Source organism: Coturnix japonica, chromosome 9 (assembly GCF_054131305.1).
Source record: "Coturnix japonica strain WE chromosome 9, WE-NBRP24, whole genome shotgun sequence".
Classification (NCBI taxonomy): Eukaryota; Metazoa; Chordata; class Aves; order Galliformes; family Phasianidae; genus Coturnix; species Coturnix japonica.
Genome location: NC_140671.1, coordinates 27,377,598 through 27,393,210, shown reverse-complemented (window position 1 = coordinate 27,393,210; position 15,613 = coordinate 27,377,598). Strand labels below are relative to the sequence as shown.

The following is a 15,613-nucleotide window of genomic DNA, read 5'->3' as shown; positions in this document are numbered from 1 at the left end:
GCCAGTGACCCAAAAATCCTATTCTTTTCCCCCAGCCTTTTACTTCATGTTCAAGTTTGGGACCCTTGCCTAGTCAGCCTAACACTTGGGGGCAGTAATGGACAGCCTTGAACATATTCCTGGCACCAAAATGCTCTTTTATTAAAAAGCAGAGCTTTGGGTATAGAATAATAGGGACCCGAGAGAGGAAATTTAGCATAGCTGTTCTTCCCAGCAGCATGACAAACCTAGGAAATAGACGTTACTTACTTTCTGGATTCGTTTTGGAAACACTTTGCATACAAAGATACCTTTAAGTCACCATCCATGTCTTTCAACAGGTTTAAATAAGCATCAAAACAGTAGCTATGCATCATTCCACAGATCAACTCCTATCAGATGGAAACATCCTATCCAGATGGAAAGCTGAACTGCAAATAGACCACGGAATAACCTGTACTTCCCACAGGAGACTTAAAAAAAACAACAAGACTTGGGTCTCTGCACCAAGTCTACTCCAGCATGGAAGTGTAATGAAGCAAGGAAACTAAATGCAAAGAAAGCAGAAGTCAAGGTGCCATCTTTTATAATTCTATCACAAACTTAATGAACCTGCTTGTGCTCGTCACGCATTTAGGGCCTGACCTTTTACATCAAGGAGGTTATTGTCTGGTAATGGTAAAGCAAACAGAATAAAAATCATCAGCTGTAAAGGTTTGGATGAAACTTGCCAAGAAGGGTCAAAAAACCTATTTGCTAGAGGTTGGCTCGTGATGTTTTTGGAACTCTTTCAAGGTGGCAATGCATATAGTGCTCTTATCTAAATATTGTAGGCTTCTGTCTTGGGGAGGTCAGGCTGAGATTGGGCTGCAGAAGAGGTTTAGAGATGCCTCTCTAATAAATAAATCATACTGGTTTTAACATGTTATGTCATCTCCACCCCACAGAAAGGACTGCAGAACTAATGAGGGGGGATCTGTATGAGTCCTTCCTCTTTGGCATGTTTCAAACTGGTCTGTTTCATGTTACGCTTTCAATATGAAAAGAAGCCCCCAGAGCGTGCTGCTGATGGAAGGCATGTAGAGCACTAATGAGCACCATCCAAAAGTAATTCCTACAACTAGCAATTTTCTGAGTCATTAGAAAAACCTCATACCAATTACACGGTCAGGCTTACCATAGCTCCCCAAACAACTCATTGTTCTGGATGCCCCTTGGAGTTGCTCAGACCCTGATATCCACTCATTCCCCCACATTTCATCAGAAAACCTACTGTATCAGACCAGATCAGACAAGGATTTAGTTATTGTGTCCTACCTCCTACAACAGCCACAAGAATGATGCCTTGAGCTGCCAGGAGTTTTGGTGGCACAGATGTAGACAATTACTAAATGGTTTCAAGAAAGAGAAATAATCCCTTCCTGGAGGGAATGATTTCTTTCCCTGACCCATAGAGATTTCTTACCTATATCCTGGCTTATGTAACCAAATGCAATATTTAAATGGAGTTTGATAAATTTCAGTCAGCCAGAGCTCTTTCACCATAGGACTCCTCCCAAGCTCACCAACACCAGCTGCAATACCACTCAGAAACAGACTCCTCAGCTAAGTTTTTCCCTGTTAAGCAGCCACTCTTCTGCAAGATAAGATGGCAAACAGCTTGGATGCTATTTAAGCAGTTTAATTAAGAGGTACCAGTTCAAGCAGATGCTACACGCAGGAACACCAGGATTTTAAAGTGGCTGACAAACCTAGTCTGAGAGTCACATATAAGATTCAGATCCACCAATTCTCACAGGAAAATAGGAAGAAAGTCTTAATTCAAAGCTCTTACAGCTCTGTTCCAAACTCAGTATCCCTGTCTGGAAGCTCAGGTCAGAATACTGTTGAGCATAAATCATATATTCAGAGTGGACAGTGGAAAAATACTTTTCCCAGCTTCCTAAACAGTTGGTTCTATACAGATTACATTTGCATTTAGTACTACTTTAACCTGCTCTAGAGGCAACTGTGGCACAGTTTTGAGGGACAGCTGACACTAACAAGCCTATTGCAAACCTAGATGCATAGCACAGAATGCACAACTCAACCTTATGCAACTGAGAATGGGAATATGTGCACTGCTTAAGACTTAAGTTACTTTGCTACCAGTTCATGGAAGGATAATGGGCAAGCAGAAAACAGGTACCAGCACAAGGTAGTTGGCAAGGATTCCTTCCTAGATACTCACTGGACTGCAGACTACCTGGTATGTCATAATGTATAAATAGATCTGGACACTCTCCAGAACTGCAGTGCTCTAGTCCTGCAATATTTTGTTTCAGTAAGGCCTCTGAAGGACGTGTCATTGTACATCTGCTGCATCTATGGTAAAAGTCCCATGTCAAACTGCAGACTGGAAAGTAACTAACCTGGAGAGAATACTCATGTATGAGGGCATGCGCCCAACTTGTATGAACTCTTCAGTTATTTTTAATGAAAAGCAGCCTTCAAACTGTTGGTTTCATCAAGAAAGGTGCTGATGATCCTTTAGCCAAAAGCATTTCCATGCACACACAGCAGTACCTGCTGCTCTGCCCAGAACAAACACCTGGTGTTGTTTGGGCAGTTCTTTAACTGTGCCAAAACAGGTGGAGAGAACTTCACCATACCTGGGAGATGCCTCAGGAAATGTTCTTACATACCAGATCTGTCACACCCAGGACTCGGTCATTCTTTGGTTGGAGCATGCTGTACTCACCAAGTCAATGAGGTCACTGAGATTCTTCTCTATCTGCTGCGGAGGCAGACGCCTCATCAAATCCAAGGCACAATCCAGCTGCTGGTCACTCTGCAGAAACAAGAACATCCCTGTGTCACAGTATGCACAGATAAGTACAAAGTCACATAAACGAGAACTGTAGTGCTTGTCAACCCTCCTAATGGGGAGAGAGACAGCAGTTCCAATCTGCGGAATGTTTTACATCAAAAAGATTTGATAAAACACCATTTAGAACCATTTCAACACTGATTATTCATATGGTATTGCAAGTGTTCTAAAGCCCAGCTCAAAGGGCACTGTTTAAGCTGGTGCTGTGCCATCGATTTAACACCAAACAGTTCAGTCCTCACCAAAAACTGTCTCCTACACTTCAGGAAACATTCAGTGCAATGTTTTTCCACGCTATCTCAGCATTAATCTGGGTTAGGGAACTGAAAGTTCCTTCTCCTGAAACAATTTTAGCACTTCCTCATTCGTGTTGTGTCATTCAGCTCAAGACAATCAGTACCAAGGCAAATTCTGTTCTGACAGATCTTTCTCTCCCCCTCCTTCAGCTTTACCAAAAAGCAAAGTGAAACACGCACACAGTATGATCCATTATTGCCTTCTTATTCCAAAAGACAATCCAAAAGCTGCCTGTATCTAAGGAATCAACAGCTTTAATTCTCTTGAGAAACCACAGCAACACACCCCAATGGGATTTATTACAGTTGGCCTCCCAACAATTCCACACAGGAAAAAGAAGAAAGCCTAAAAATCATTTCAGAGTCGGGAAGTCTGCAACAGATGTTATTGCAGACACTTGATGAGCGGAACGAAGTTCCCAGCACAACCTTTTGCTCTTCTTCTCACCAAGGGTCAGAGTCACTTCCCTGCAAACCCAACAGCACATTCCTTTCATCACCATCGTGAAGCACAGCAAGTTTGTTTTCACTCTTCTTCCCCTCTCTTTTTGTTTCTCTACTTCTAGCTGCCCATATACAACAATCTTAATTTTCCTCACATTCAACCAAGCTCTAAGATGTACTTAAAGGCTTCAAAACTGAAGCAGTTGCATTACCACAGGATTCAAGTAGCAGCCCCCATGCCAGGGAGAAGAAGTGGGAGCTCAAGTTTTGTGCAGACAAGCCAAACCCTGGCAACTGAAAAAGTCCTCAGTTCAGCAGCCATCCGTTATGAAAACAGATCTAAAAAGGCACTGCCTATTCGATATCAAAAGGTAAATACTGTATGGACAGCAAGATAGACAGACCGGTTTGGTGAGATTATGGAGTAACCTATTTCTTAAGTTATTGAGCATCACATTTGGCAAAACACTCCAGCTCTACAGGCAGGTAGGCATCAACTCACCTCTCTGCATCAGCCAAGCCCAGGCAGGGGATCTATGACACCAAGTATTATCTTTACCTCCTGCTATCTCATACGTCACAGAAGGAGAGCTGTATGTGGTTGCAAGGTCGTGCTCCCTGCTTGGGGATCGTGGGAACGCTCACGGAAGTGCTCTCTCCTGCTCTGCCAGCTGCAATTGTTTGACAGACAAAAAACTAGGGAAATAATAATGTTAAAAGCCACTATTAAAGTGCAATCTCAAAGAAGGTGTTTTATAGTATGGCAGTCTCGAAATGAACTGCATCGAGTGAAGGATTATCTTCTGCAGTTGCAGAATCCTTTTATGGATAACCAGAAGAACTTGTACTGACACTTTTATAACAGTATATTCATTAGCAGCTGTGAAAATACATGAGCAAGACTGCTTAAGGCAGAGATTCTTAAAGGCATTCAGCCACAGCTGGCACAAGTGGCTGTTTGCAACCAAGAACAGCACAAAAATATCCAAGCATACACCAACAAGAAGCATATCTTTTCCTGAAGGAGAAACAAGAATGAACAGCAGGATTCCAGCCTTGCAGAGTATTTAAATAATATTTGAATGGCTTGCTTGCAGATCCCTTAAAGCACTGAAATCAAAGGAGGTTCTGATGTGACTCTGGGCCTAAGTTTGTGGCTATATGGTGACTTTAACCCGGCACAAATCCACGCTGGTCCAAACAAGAATACAATATGAAGCACACTCAGCACAGCCATATGTTTGGGTGCTGGATGCATTTATTACGCCCTAGTTCAGAAGGAAATGGGTAATTCCACCAGGAACAAATGCTTCTGCCGCTTTCTGTGCTGGGGAAGCGAGGCTTTTAGGAACCAAACCTCTAGACAAAACACTGCATAATTCCTGCCTTTAGCCATGGAGAGGCTTACTCCCCAGCTCTGTAAGGTGATCAGACAGCCAGCTCTCAGCCTGGACTTGAAGCCAAGCGCTTTGAGGCTGCAGGACTTAATGAGCTTAGTGTTTACTTGATACCAGCCTGCTTTCCCCTCATCCCACTGTTATATCCAGCACAGAACTCCCGTGGAGGAGTAGGGAGTTCAGACAGAAATTCTAAATGAAGTTTTATTACAGCTCAAGTCACTGAAGGATTTAAGAGATCATAGGAATCTCAAAGACTGAAAATATTAGCTGAGATGAAAGCTCCTTAATAAGTTTTCTCTAAGATATCTGGCTATCTACAATCTCTACTTAAGCATCTGCTATACTGCTCCCATGATACCACTGCAGGGCAAAATGTTATGAATAGGTCTATAGGAATAGTTATTTAGCTTCCTTTGCCTGCATTCTGCTCTTCTCTGCTGTCTGTAGCAAATAAGCCAAGCATAGCAAAGACAGAAACCCTCTCAAAACAGTCACAAGTCTTTGTTCATGTCAGCACAGCACTGAGGCTGAAAAAAAGGCAGTTAATAAGAGCATAGTTGGCTTATTTATCCTGTTCATATTGTAAGCAGGAGTGTTTGAAGGCTGAGGATGGACCTATGTCCTTCAACACAGAAGGCACAAAGGAAGAACCCAGGAAGTGACTACAGTGTTGTCTGATTGTTTTGAGGAGGGTTTGTTGGCTACATAGTAAACTAGTTTGTTTCCACCTTCCAATGTCTGAAAGAGGGGCACGTTAAGGTCATTGTTACTTAAGAGCAAGGGACTCCTGACCTTACATGTGTAGGCAGCTAGCATGAAAGTGGATGTGAGCTGCACAGAGTAAGGAAGTCACTCCATACATTTACAGAAACTCCTAGGCTGCTTCCCCAGGTTTTCCCAACTCACTATTGCAGCTACCTGAGATTCAACCCACACTCCAGGCTTTAGAAGGCTCATTTTAAAGGCTGACCACTACAGATTGAATTCCTTATCCCCCACAGCTGTGTTGGGACGGCTCCTGCTCATTTGCTTATGTTGCTCCTGAGCACAAACAAAAATCAGCTTTTTCTTCAAAAAACAAACCTGACTGGTTTCACTTCTGTGTTGTCTTCCTATATTAGCACTGCCTTGAGCTCGGCTCCTGAACCAAGACAGACCAGCTGGGGCAGCCAAGTGTTGTTGCACTGGGCACCTCTCCCTGCTTCATCCTGTTCTGGGAAATAAGCCACTTTGGGCAGCAAATCTTTCCAACTAGAAGCCAGCATAATGCCCATCCATGCCAGGTCTGGATGTGCTGCACTAACCCACGCTGTCTCCAGTCTCTGATGCAAGTTGAGAAGAACTAAATGACCTAAAAAATGACTTCACAAGTTATGATTAAGGTTAAAAAAAACAAAGCACATGTGAAAACATCCATTATTTGTGCAGTGCTGCCCATGTTTACCAGTTGAAGGCTCTGGCTTGGCTATATAACAGCATGGCTGCCAGGCCCCTGGTGATGACCTGGAGGTCTGCAAGCTGCTCGTACTCAGATTTGCTCCAGCCTGGAAGGTGAAAAGTTACCAAACTTCAAGTACAAACTGGCATCTCAGCTTTCAGAGAACTGAAATAAAAGATAAAGACCCAAAGGGACACCGAAAATAGAATATTTGCTTAACTTAAGCAATTTGAAGCAATCACACATCAGAGCGCTTTGATCGCTGGTCGGCTTACAAGCAAAATACCTCCGTAAATTAATCCAGGACCAGAAGTACGCAACCAGCAAATGGCTTTTTCTCTTCCTTTTATGTTGCAGACATACCCCAGATTGTAAATCATATTATTTCCTGCCAGTTCTCCCCAACAGGAATGTCTGACTAATGTTTCAGCTTTGTGGCACTAAACACTAAATTTCTTTAATTGAAACAGATACGTGGCTTCCCATCCTCCTCGTCATTTTACTCCTTGCCAACTTCCCGAGCTCAAAAGGCAGAAGCCTCCTCTTTCAAATTACACAATAGGATAGTATTACTGCTAGAAGCTTTAGCAAAGGGTTGAATTATTGTAACCCTGAGTAATGAGAAGCACAGCCGTATGTTAAGAGCAGGATTCCACGCCGGCTCCCAGCACAACAGGCTGTCAGCAATCACTTTTTAGTATGTTAGATGGGAAGGGGAACAACTTCATCCAATCTATGAATCCCTGCATTCATGACACTTCCATCAGCTGCACACACCCCTTGCAATCTGTTTTCCTTCGTCATTTTCCCCTTGTCTATTAACCCTCTTCTGGCAGACCCTATTTAAAGCCACTTGTAAGGCTGTTATAAATCAAGGCTTCCTGGCAGCACGGCACACCAGTGGGAGAAAGTCCGACAGCACACTTAAGAAACAATCGCATGTAGTAAAAGCTGAAGATCCATTACATCACGGATAGTAATACAGAGTAGTTCTCTTAATAATCTTTGATCGTGACTCTGACGCAAACAGACTCCTCCTCTTGGGACTACTCTCTTGTTCGGATGGGATCCAGAGGCTTTTTATCTTCCCAAACAATTACGGCCATCACATATCTTTAGTAACATTTAGCTCAGTTTGCTGTTACTTTAGTGCTGTGGTCAAGATCAAACAAGACAGGCCAGCTGCTGAGAAAGCTCATTCCATAGATGTGAAAGGAGGGCTGAAGATTACAGAAGAGGTTGTCAAAAAGCAAGAGGACGACCCTGACCAGCTTTTGGTCCATGAACTAAACAGACAAACCTCGAAGACAGGCACTCACAAGGCACCTCTTCTTTGCAGATCTTCTGCAGGAGACATTAACACAGACATCTGCTCCAAAGGCTTGCACAGGAACTAAAATAATCCATGGGAAGGAGAGCAAAATGAGGCAGCTTAAGTTTCATTGCCACCAGCATGCTAGTGACATCGGATAGTTAACACTATTTCAGGCTGACAGCACAACTAAGGCAAGTTCTGGATGGAAAGAGCAGCACTGGTCATATAGGAGCAACTATTGGAGAGGTCTATTCCTGCAGGCACACTCAGTGATCTCAAAGCTTGCAGGAAGCCTCTTCCCAAATCCTCGCTGCTTTACCTTTAAGCAGATGCTTTCAAGTGCCCTTTGACTCAACCTCTGTGTTTTGACTTCATTCACTGTTACCACCAGATCAGGTGAGCACTGCCCAGCGCTCACAGGGCACTACCCAACATTCTTGCTCAACCTCAGCAACAATTACCGAGTGGATTACAGCACACCGAAGGCATTTCCATCCAGCAGTTTCAAAACAAACCACAGCTCATTACACTACCTTACTAAGAAGCTCAGTCTCGTGGAACAACTGTCAAACTATTTTACACCGACAGAGGAAAACCGAACAGCACTGATGGTTTGGGGCAGGCCAATGGACTGTAACTCTTTGCTGTAGAAGCAGGAATTCAGCAGCACATTCTGCAGCCAATTTACACTCCTTGGGGCTGTGTCTCTGTTAGAGGCATTTCAGCTCCTGCCAGCACATCCACAGGTGTGATGTAAAGCCCAGTGCAAGCCTGTCATCTGTCCCACAAACAGACAAGCAGGGTGGACCAGCACTAAGGCTTTCTGGGAACAGGCTATTCATCTTGACCTTTTTTTCCACCATCACTAATGATTTCTGCACCAGTGTTTGTCTTCTGGGTAACAGAAACAATGTTTTATTTATTAAACTTGTCATTGAACATGACAATGTAATTTACCGGCTTTCATCTTCTGCCAAGAATTCCTGTGAAGCGTAAAGTTTGCAAAAAGTCATTTCCCAATAAATCATGGCATCAAGTGAATGTGCAATCTATTAGCCCCACATGAAAGAGTCAAGAGGAGACAGCACAGCAAACCTGCAGACAGCAAAACCGCATTGCTAACTCTTAATAAATGGGATTAAAGTCACTGAAGTTGACTGCAGAGTTGACCACCTTAATCTAAGCAACGCTGAGAAATTTAATTAGGCTGATGTTAACTCACAATGGTTGTGAGAGACTTTTTGCTTGGTTTAAGCTTGGATGTAAAACAAAATAGCATCTGCTTCATTAGATATTTCTATAGATAGGGAACATAAGAATGTATCCCAGTCTTGCAACCGCTCTGTATGAAAGCTTGTCTATCTGCCTAGCAGCTCTGCTATCGGAATAGATGCTGGCTGCAGCACAAGCACACACATACCCCACTGCAGACATCCCGGCGCAGGCTGCTTTTCTGACACTGTAACCATTCAGTGTCACTTAATGCAGCCAGTAACTTAAGATGCCTCCAGATATTTCCTCGCGACTCAAGTCAGCACTGTACTTTAATCCCTTTCTGTAGCTCCACAAATACCACGGCATGTACAAGGCACCCTGCAGGTAAGCACCTCTTGCTTTCTCAAGACTGAAGGCACAGCTCCCCTGCCCCCACGTGCAGGTTCACCCTGACTCACCCAATGCAGCTACAAGTTTTCAGAGAACTTGTAACAGGAAATTGTTCAAAGGATCTTCCTGACCCTATCAGCCCTTTGGCTGAACCTCCCTTTATCTCAGCTTCAGCCCTGCAGATGTACCCCAAATTACTGAGTCTCTTGTCCCCGCATCCTCCCATTTCATTCTTTCTTTGCACTGCTTCTGATTACCTGGGTTAGCTCAGCCATTGAAATAAGGCAATGGAACAGAGATTCCAAAACAGGAGGTTCCATTGTGTGCCACAGTCCCTTTCCAAAGGACAGCACTGAGGTATCAGACTTGGGTACCTCTCAAAGAAGCTACCTGCTTACCAGTGGATTCACAGCTGAACGCACAGGGCATGTAGCACCTTCAGATGGGTGTGATTAGAACAGGAAATCCTTCCATTTCATTTTCAAATACAAAAACCAATCACTGCAAACCCAGCAGCTCCTGCGACTCAACACTGCCATTTGCCATCCTGACCATCTGTGAATGCACTGCATGAGATGCTTTCTTTTAATCCCAGATGATCTCTTCAAAGCACTGCTCTGTCCTACGTGCTGCTTTGTTTCACATCCCAATCAACTTGGTCACGAAAAGCATCAGAAGAGAAGCTGCCCAAATCAGATGGTGCATAAAGTGAGCAGCTCCTGGCCTGGCAGATCCACATTCTCCTTTCAGCCAACTGCAACCTAGATCTTTTTTCATACTAACATCAAAAACAGGAGAGAAAGCACATGTTATTATAGCAGCAGGGAGGCACATACACTGTCACCAAATGACTACGAACAGACATGCTTACTGAGAACCTAATCAACACAGCTTCATGCTGGGCTGTTAGTGCAGCCCTGTGCTCCTGCTTTAGGACTAGCTCAGCACTTTCCAGTGCCCTGAAGTCTCGTAGCTGGGGTTGTAAATTCATGGGATAACTCTGGCAAGTAATCGGATGCTTGGCAGGGCAGCGAGGAGACAGGGAGAGGTTATCTAATTAGCTCTCATCCCCCAGCATTCTCCCATTGCCTAAAAGGTCACAAAAGTAGGTTAATATGCCTTTCGGCTGTGCCCAGCGAAACGCACCTTGCTGATTACACCTCAAAGCTTGCAAACAGTTCAGCTTCATCCAAAGGATCTAGTGGTAATAAAAGTTTTAAACTAGGAAGCTAGTGGTTTTACTGTACCAGGGCCATGAGATTCCCATCTCCATCCAATACGATACTCATGCACCCTGGAATTCCCTCTCCCCTTGCCATAACACTAAGGCTTACCCAATGTTTCCATGTTTTTTCATGCTTTTCCTGCTGCTTATGCACATGTTTGACCTACCCCCAAGTCAGAGCAGCAGTCAGATTCCAATCCAGATATGCATCTGTTTCCCAAGGTTTTAATACATTTAAGGAACATAGACATGTTATATTGAGGTGCATATTTGCCAATCCCAATCCACATCAAACTTCCCCTTCAGTTTCATACAAAGTTCAGTTACTCCATTTGACCAGTTTCCATCTGACCACACTCTGCAGCACCTCCACCTGTACCAACAGCCATACAAAAGCTGTACTTGGCCATCCAGCACAGCAGTCAGCATTGAGCCAAGATCACATCCACTCTCCACACTGCACCCAAAGCTCTCCAACATGACCCCTGGCTTTGCACAGCAATAGGAATTGCTGGATAAACGCAGTTCTCAGCCTGATGCAGCTGATATTTTACCTCATTTCCCAGTTTTCTCATCCCTTGAATTAACTTACCTAAAGAAGGGAAAAAAAAGCAAAACAACAAAACCATCTCTTGTTTCTTAAGCCTGTCTCAAGTTGCCATCACAGCCACCTCAGCAAGCTCTTTTTAAACCCAGCTATTTCCCAAAGCAAAAAGGGGAAGCCAGGTTACAGGACATCACTTGCAAGCTCAGCACTTTAGCAAACATAGAAGATAGAAAGTATCACCTGAAAGAACACAAAATACCCCAGAGGAAATAAAAAAGTATTTCATTTATGGTGGCGTGGATTGATGGCTTAAGGCAACCTCTAAGCTGATGTCTTCAGCGCCATCTCAACCCTTTTTCCTTCCACACGAAATCCTCTTAAGTGCTCTTCTTGTTCTTGTCTGGCTGATGGTGCTAAAATTCTCAGATCTCAGGTTCTGTTTTCACCCAGACTGCTCGCCCTCCCACTTTGCAACAAGGACGTGATGGAAATCCCAAGGCGCTGCACAAAGCAAGAACTCTGCTCTGCTTTCCATTACTGAAAGACCTGGAGGACATCCTCTCTGAGATCAGAGCACCACCAGTAATGACTTGCTCTGCAACAAGCTATGTGAGCTATATGTGAGCTATGAACACTTACAGAAATGTCTTATGGGTTTAAACCAAGAGGCAGGGCTCCCAAATCAACCCCGTGCTGATAAACAGCACAAGCTACGCCGGTGGAATATAAAGCAGCAAAGCCGAATTTGCATTCATTAGGAATAAAGCAGGTAATTTATGGGAAGGGCAGCCAGATAAGTCAAGTGCCTACAGATGTATTCTGTAATGCTTCAGCCCAGCTCGGATGAGGCAGCACATAGAGCACAGCACATTGCACACTTCCACTCTAAATCCTAAAGGAGAGTGGGGCCAAAGAAGAGAACCAAATAATACAAGGAAGTCTGATTCTTTGATACCACCATTCTAGGAAACCAAGCACCAGGTATTACCTAATGCAATTAAAGTAATTCTAAATAAAAGCCTATTTTAGACAACCACAGATAGGAAACAGATCCTATTTCTGATTCTTGAACTTAGGAGATTTATTCCATCTAAACAGCCAGAAGGATTGTGTTGCCACTCCATTTGGCACTACCCCGACAGCATCCATTGCAGAAAATTACAACTTTATAATTAGGAAACAAGCAGAGCAGCTTCCTCAAGCATTCTCCATTTTCTCCTCATAATAAAACCTCTCAGCTCAAACAGCAGGGAGACATCTTTAAAACCTGCTTGACCAGCATTCAGTCTTGAATTCTTGTTCAAGTTAGAAAAGCTTTGTAATAAATAAACAAACATAACCTACCAGCAAGCAAACCCTGCATCACAGCACAGCTAGATGGACCAGGGAGGTGGGAAAAGGTTTATAAAGCCCAGACATTCATTGCTCCTTCACACACATGGTTTTAAGTACAATTTTCCCCCTTCCTTGCTGGAAATGGCAAAGGATCAGGAAAAATGGGCACATTGGAGGCAATTGCTTTGGACCCTGTGCACCAGGGGAAGAGAGACAAAGGTTTGGAGGGGCATTGCAAACTCTTCAGAGCTCCTTACATAAATCAATTGGAAAGAAATTACAATGCACAGTGTCTGAGTGACAGCTCTACAGTGTGAATTAGAGTGAGGAACCCTTTGGATGTGACCAAACATACCTCCAAAGGGCAGGCAGGAGAACGCTCCATGCACAGCCTGCAGCTCATCAGCCATCCTTTGCATGGGAAACTCAACAGAGAAGTCCAGCTGATTAATGCAGAACATATCTTTCCCAAAGAGAATCATTGAGCTACTAATGTAATAAGCACTAAAAATAGTAATTCAAAAGAGTTAAACTGTGCTTTCATTCCGGTTTATTCCCAGATGTTAACTAATAAGATATCAGCACATATATTTACCATATGAGGAAATCCCATCTGAAGATCTTGTGGTTCAAATATTCTCAAGCCAAAGATTTCTCATCACTGCAATGACAGTATTCCCTATCCCAGCAATACCAGCCAATTTGATTTACTTGGAGAACTTGGCTTTTAAGACAGCATTTATCTAAGCTCACATACGTGGCTAACAAAACATGGACTCTACAAAATAACACGAACGAGGATTTCTTAGATGGTACAAGGACTAAAGGATGTGCTGTGGGCACTGAAAACTTTCCCTGAGCTGATGCCATGAGTTTCAAGAGTGACACAATCACAATCAGAGACTCAGAATTCAGGGAGATGAAAAAGTGTTTAGTTTCACAAATCTTACATTGCTTTGGTAGCAACCACGTAAAACAGCAGCTGTCAGTGCCAGACCTATTTTAGTTCCTTCATGCTACATTTGAGTATTGTCTACAAAAGCAAAAGATCCTGGGGATACTGTAAAAACCAGAAGGGAACTAAAGTTGAAACTGGGTGCCAGAATTGCATTGTCTGCATAACGCTGATTCTAAAAGCAAGGCTTTATTAACACATCACCACAGCTCATTTGTCTCCTGTAACCAAGCCCAGTGACCTTTCTTGCAGTAGGCCTGCATAAACCACACTCCAGTTGCCCCACTCAGTGAACAAACCTTCGGGTGTGTACACAGCCACCACAACACACAAATAACGGGGCAGCTGCCACAGGTTCCTACCTGAAGTCCACCCAACAGCTGAGCCTAGCACAGCACTGTGGATCCTGGTCAGGTTTCTCCTGTGCCCACTGATCTCCATGACTAAACATGAGAAATCAGAAGACAGCAAAAGCTTACAGCACTCAAAAAACTCCTAAAGGGCTTGTGCTCTATCTCCCCTAAGGAGTAACGAAGTCACACACCTCAATTGAATTATTCTTACAGCATACTTCTGCATTCCCTTAAAAGCAGCAGGTAACACCACTGTCATTTTACATGAAGCCTGCTTGTTTTCCTTCAGTTCTTTCTCTGTGAGGATTTTTAAGTTAGGACAGTTGGTTGGCCTCCTGTCTAATAAATCCTGCAGCAGGTCTTGTGTACAAAGACTTCAGCCAGGGCTCTTGGTCTAACATTCACATGTGAAGTTAGATGCTCCATCACGCCAATCCCACGCTTGGGTGCCAAGCACAGCTTTGTTCCAACAGGCACAGAATCTTGACCATAAGCATTCTTCACCTTCCACTAGAAACCAAACATCTTCATCCTGTGCCATATAAGCATTGGGATCACCAGGACCTTCAGCCTCCAGAGGAAAGGATAAGATACTGCCTCTGAAATTCTTACAGTTGAAGCAAAGGATTGATTACTAAACCATTCTTTACATGTAACCAGGTACATTTTGAACCTAACTATATTTGAACAGTCCTAAAAAACATCAAACCACAAATTCCTGAGCAGTACCAAGCACTGGAGCAATTACAGCCCTCCAGGTACGCTGTATTACAGGGGCTCGGTGGGCACCCCACCAGGTGGGCTGGGCACAGCAGGACCAGTCCACCCTTAGTGCTGGGTGAGCCCATAGGAGATGAGACCCCAAAGGCTGCACCCCCTCCATGCACAGCACCAAAGGGAAACCGAAGGTTTTGTCCCTTGGGTGAACTTGAGTTAAAAGAAGGAAGATTTAGGTTGGATGTTAGGGGGAAGTTCTTCACTAGGAGTGTGGTTAGGCCCTGGAACAGGCTGCCCAGGGAGGTTGTGGATGCCCCGTCCTTGGAGGTGTTCAAGACCAGGTTGGACGGGGCCCTGGGCAACCTGATCTAGTAAAGGTGTATGTTTGGTGGCCCTGCCAGGCAGGGGGGTTGGAACTACATGATCCTTGAGGACCCTTCCAACCCGGGTCATTCTGTGTGCACTCACCCCCCAGCACATCGCGGCCAGGCTGCGCTACACGGCCGCAGAAGCCAGACACTCCAACCCTCATCGTGTGAGCCGCACACACCGCAGCGGTGTCTGCCCGGACAGGCTCGGCCGCCCCGCACGCCGCCGGTTCCTGGTTCCGCACAGCTGCGGTGCGACGCGGGGCTGGAGGCAGCGCTCCGGCCGCCAGTTCCGGCTCCGTTCGAGCCGCCAGACCCTGCGTTACCCCGGGCCCTGCCCCACCGCCCCCCGCGGGCCCTGCCCCCACCGCCTCCCCCCGGTGCAGGCCGCAGCCGGGGCCTCCCTCACCGCCGCCCCGGGGGAGGGAAAAGGAAGCGATAGGGCTCAGCTGCGGGGCTGGAAGCGGCGGATCCCGCACGGTGCTCACCATGGCGGCTCGGCGGGGCTGCGCTGGGCGGTGGCAACGGCGGCGCCTCCCGGTCCGCTCCGCTCCGCTCTCCCTCGTTCCGAGGCAGGCCGCGGCCCTTCCACTTCCGCCGTTGCCTAGGAGTGAACATCCGGGTCATCGCCCCGCCGGCCCCGCCCTCACCTCACAGCTCAACCAATCAGAGCGCGGCTCGCCGGCCATCGCCAAGTATGGAGCGCTGCGCGCGGACGGGGCGGGAGAGAAGCGCGGGAGGGGCGGAGGGAGCAGCGCCAAGCAGCC

General features: G+C 45.3%; 1 protein-coding gene across 1 annotated transcript in view; it reads right to left on the bottom strand.

The window, feature by feature from the left end:
* Positions 1 to 15,445, bottom strand: part of CAPZB (capping actin protein of muscle Z-line subunit beta) — a 48,340-nt gene extending 32,895 nt beyond the window's left edge. The window contains exons 1-2 of the mRNA XM_015882316.2: positions 15,335 to 15,445; positions 2,720 to 2,809 (exon numbers count right to left, since the gene is read on the bottom strand). Of these exons, the coding sequence (XP_015737802.1) occupies positions 2,720 to 2,809; positions 15,335 to 15,337 (93 nt within the window). The 5' untranslated portion in view covers positions 15,338 to 15,445. The remainder of the gene's footprint in view (positions 1 to 2,719; positions 2,810 to 15,334) is intronic.
* Between the last annotated feature and the right edge of the window lie 168 nt (positions 15,446 to 15,613).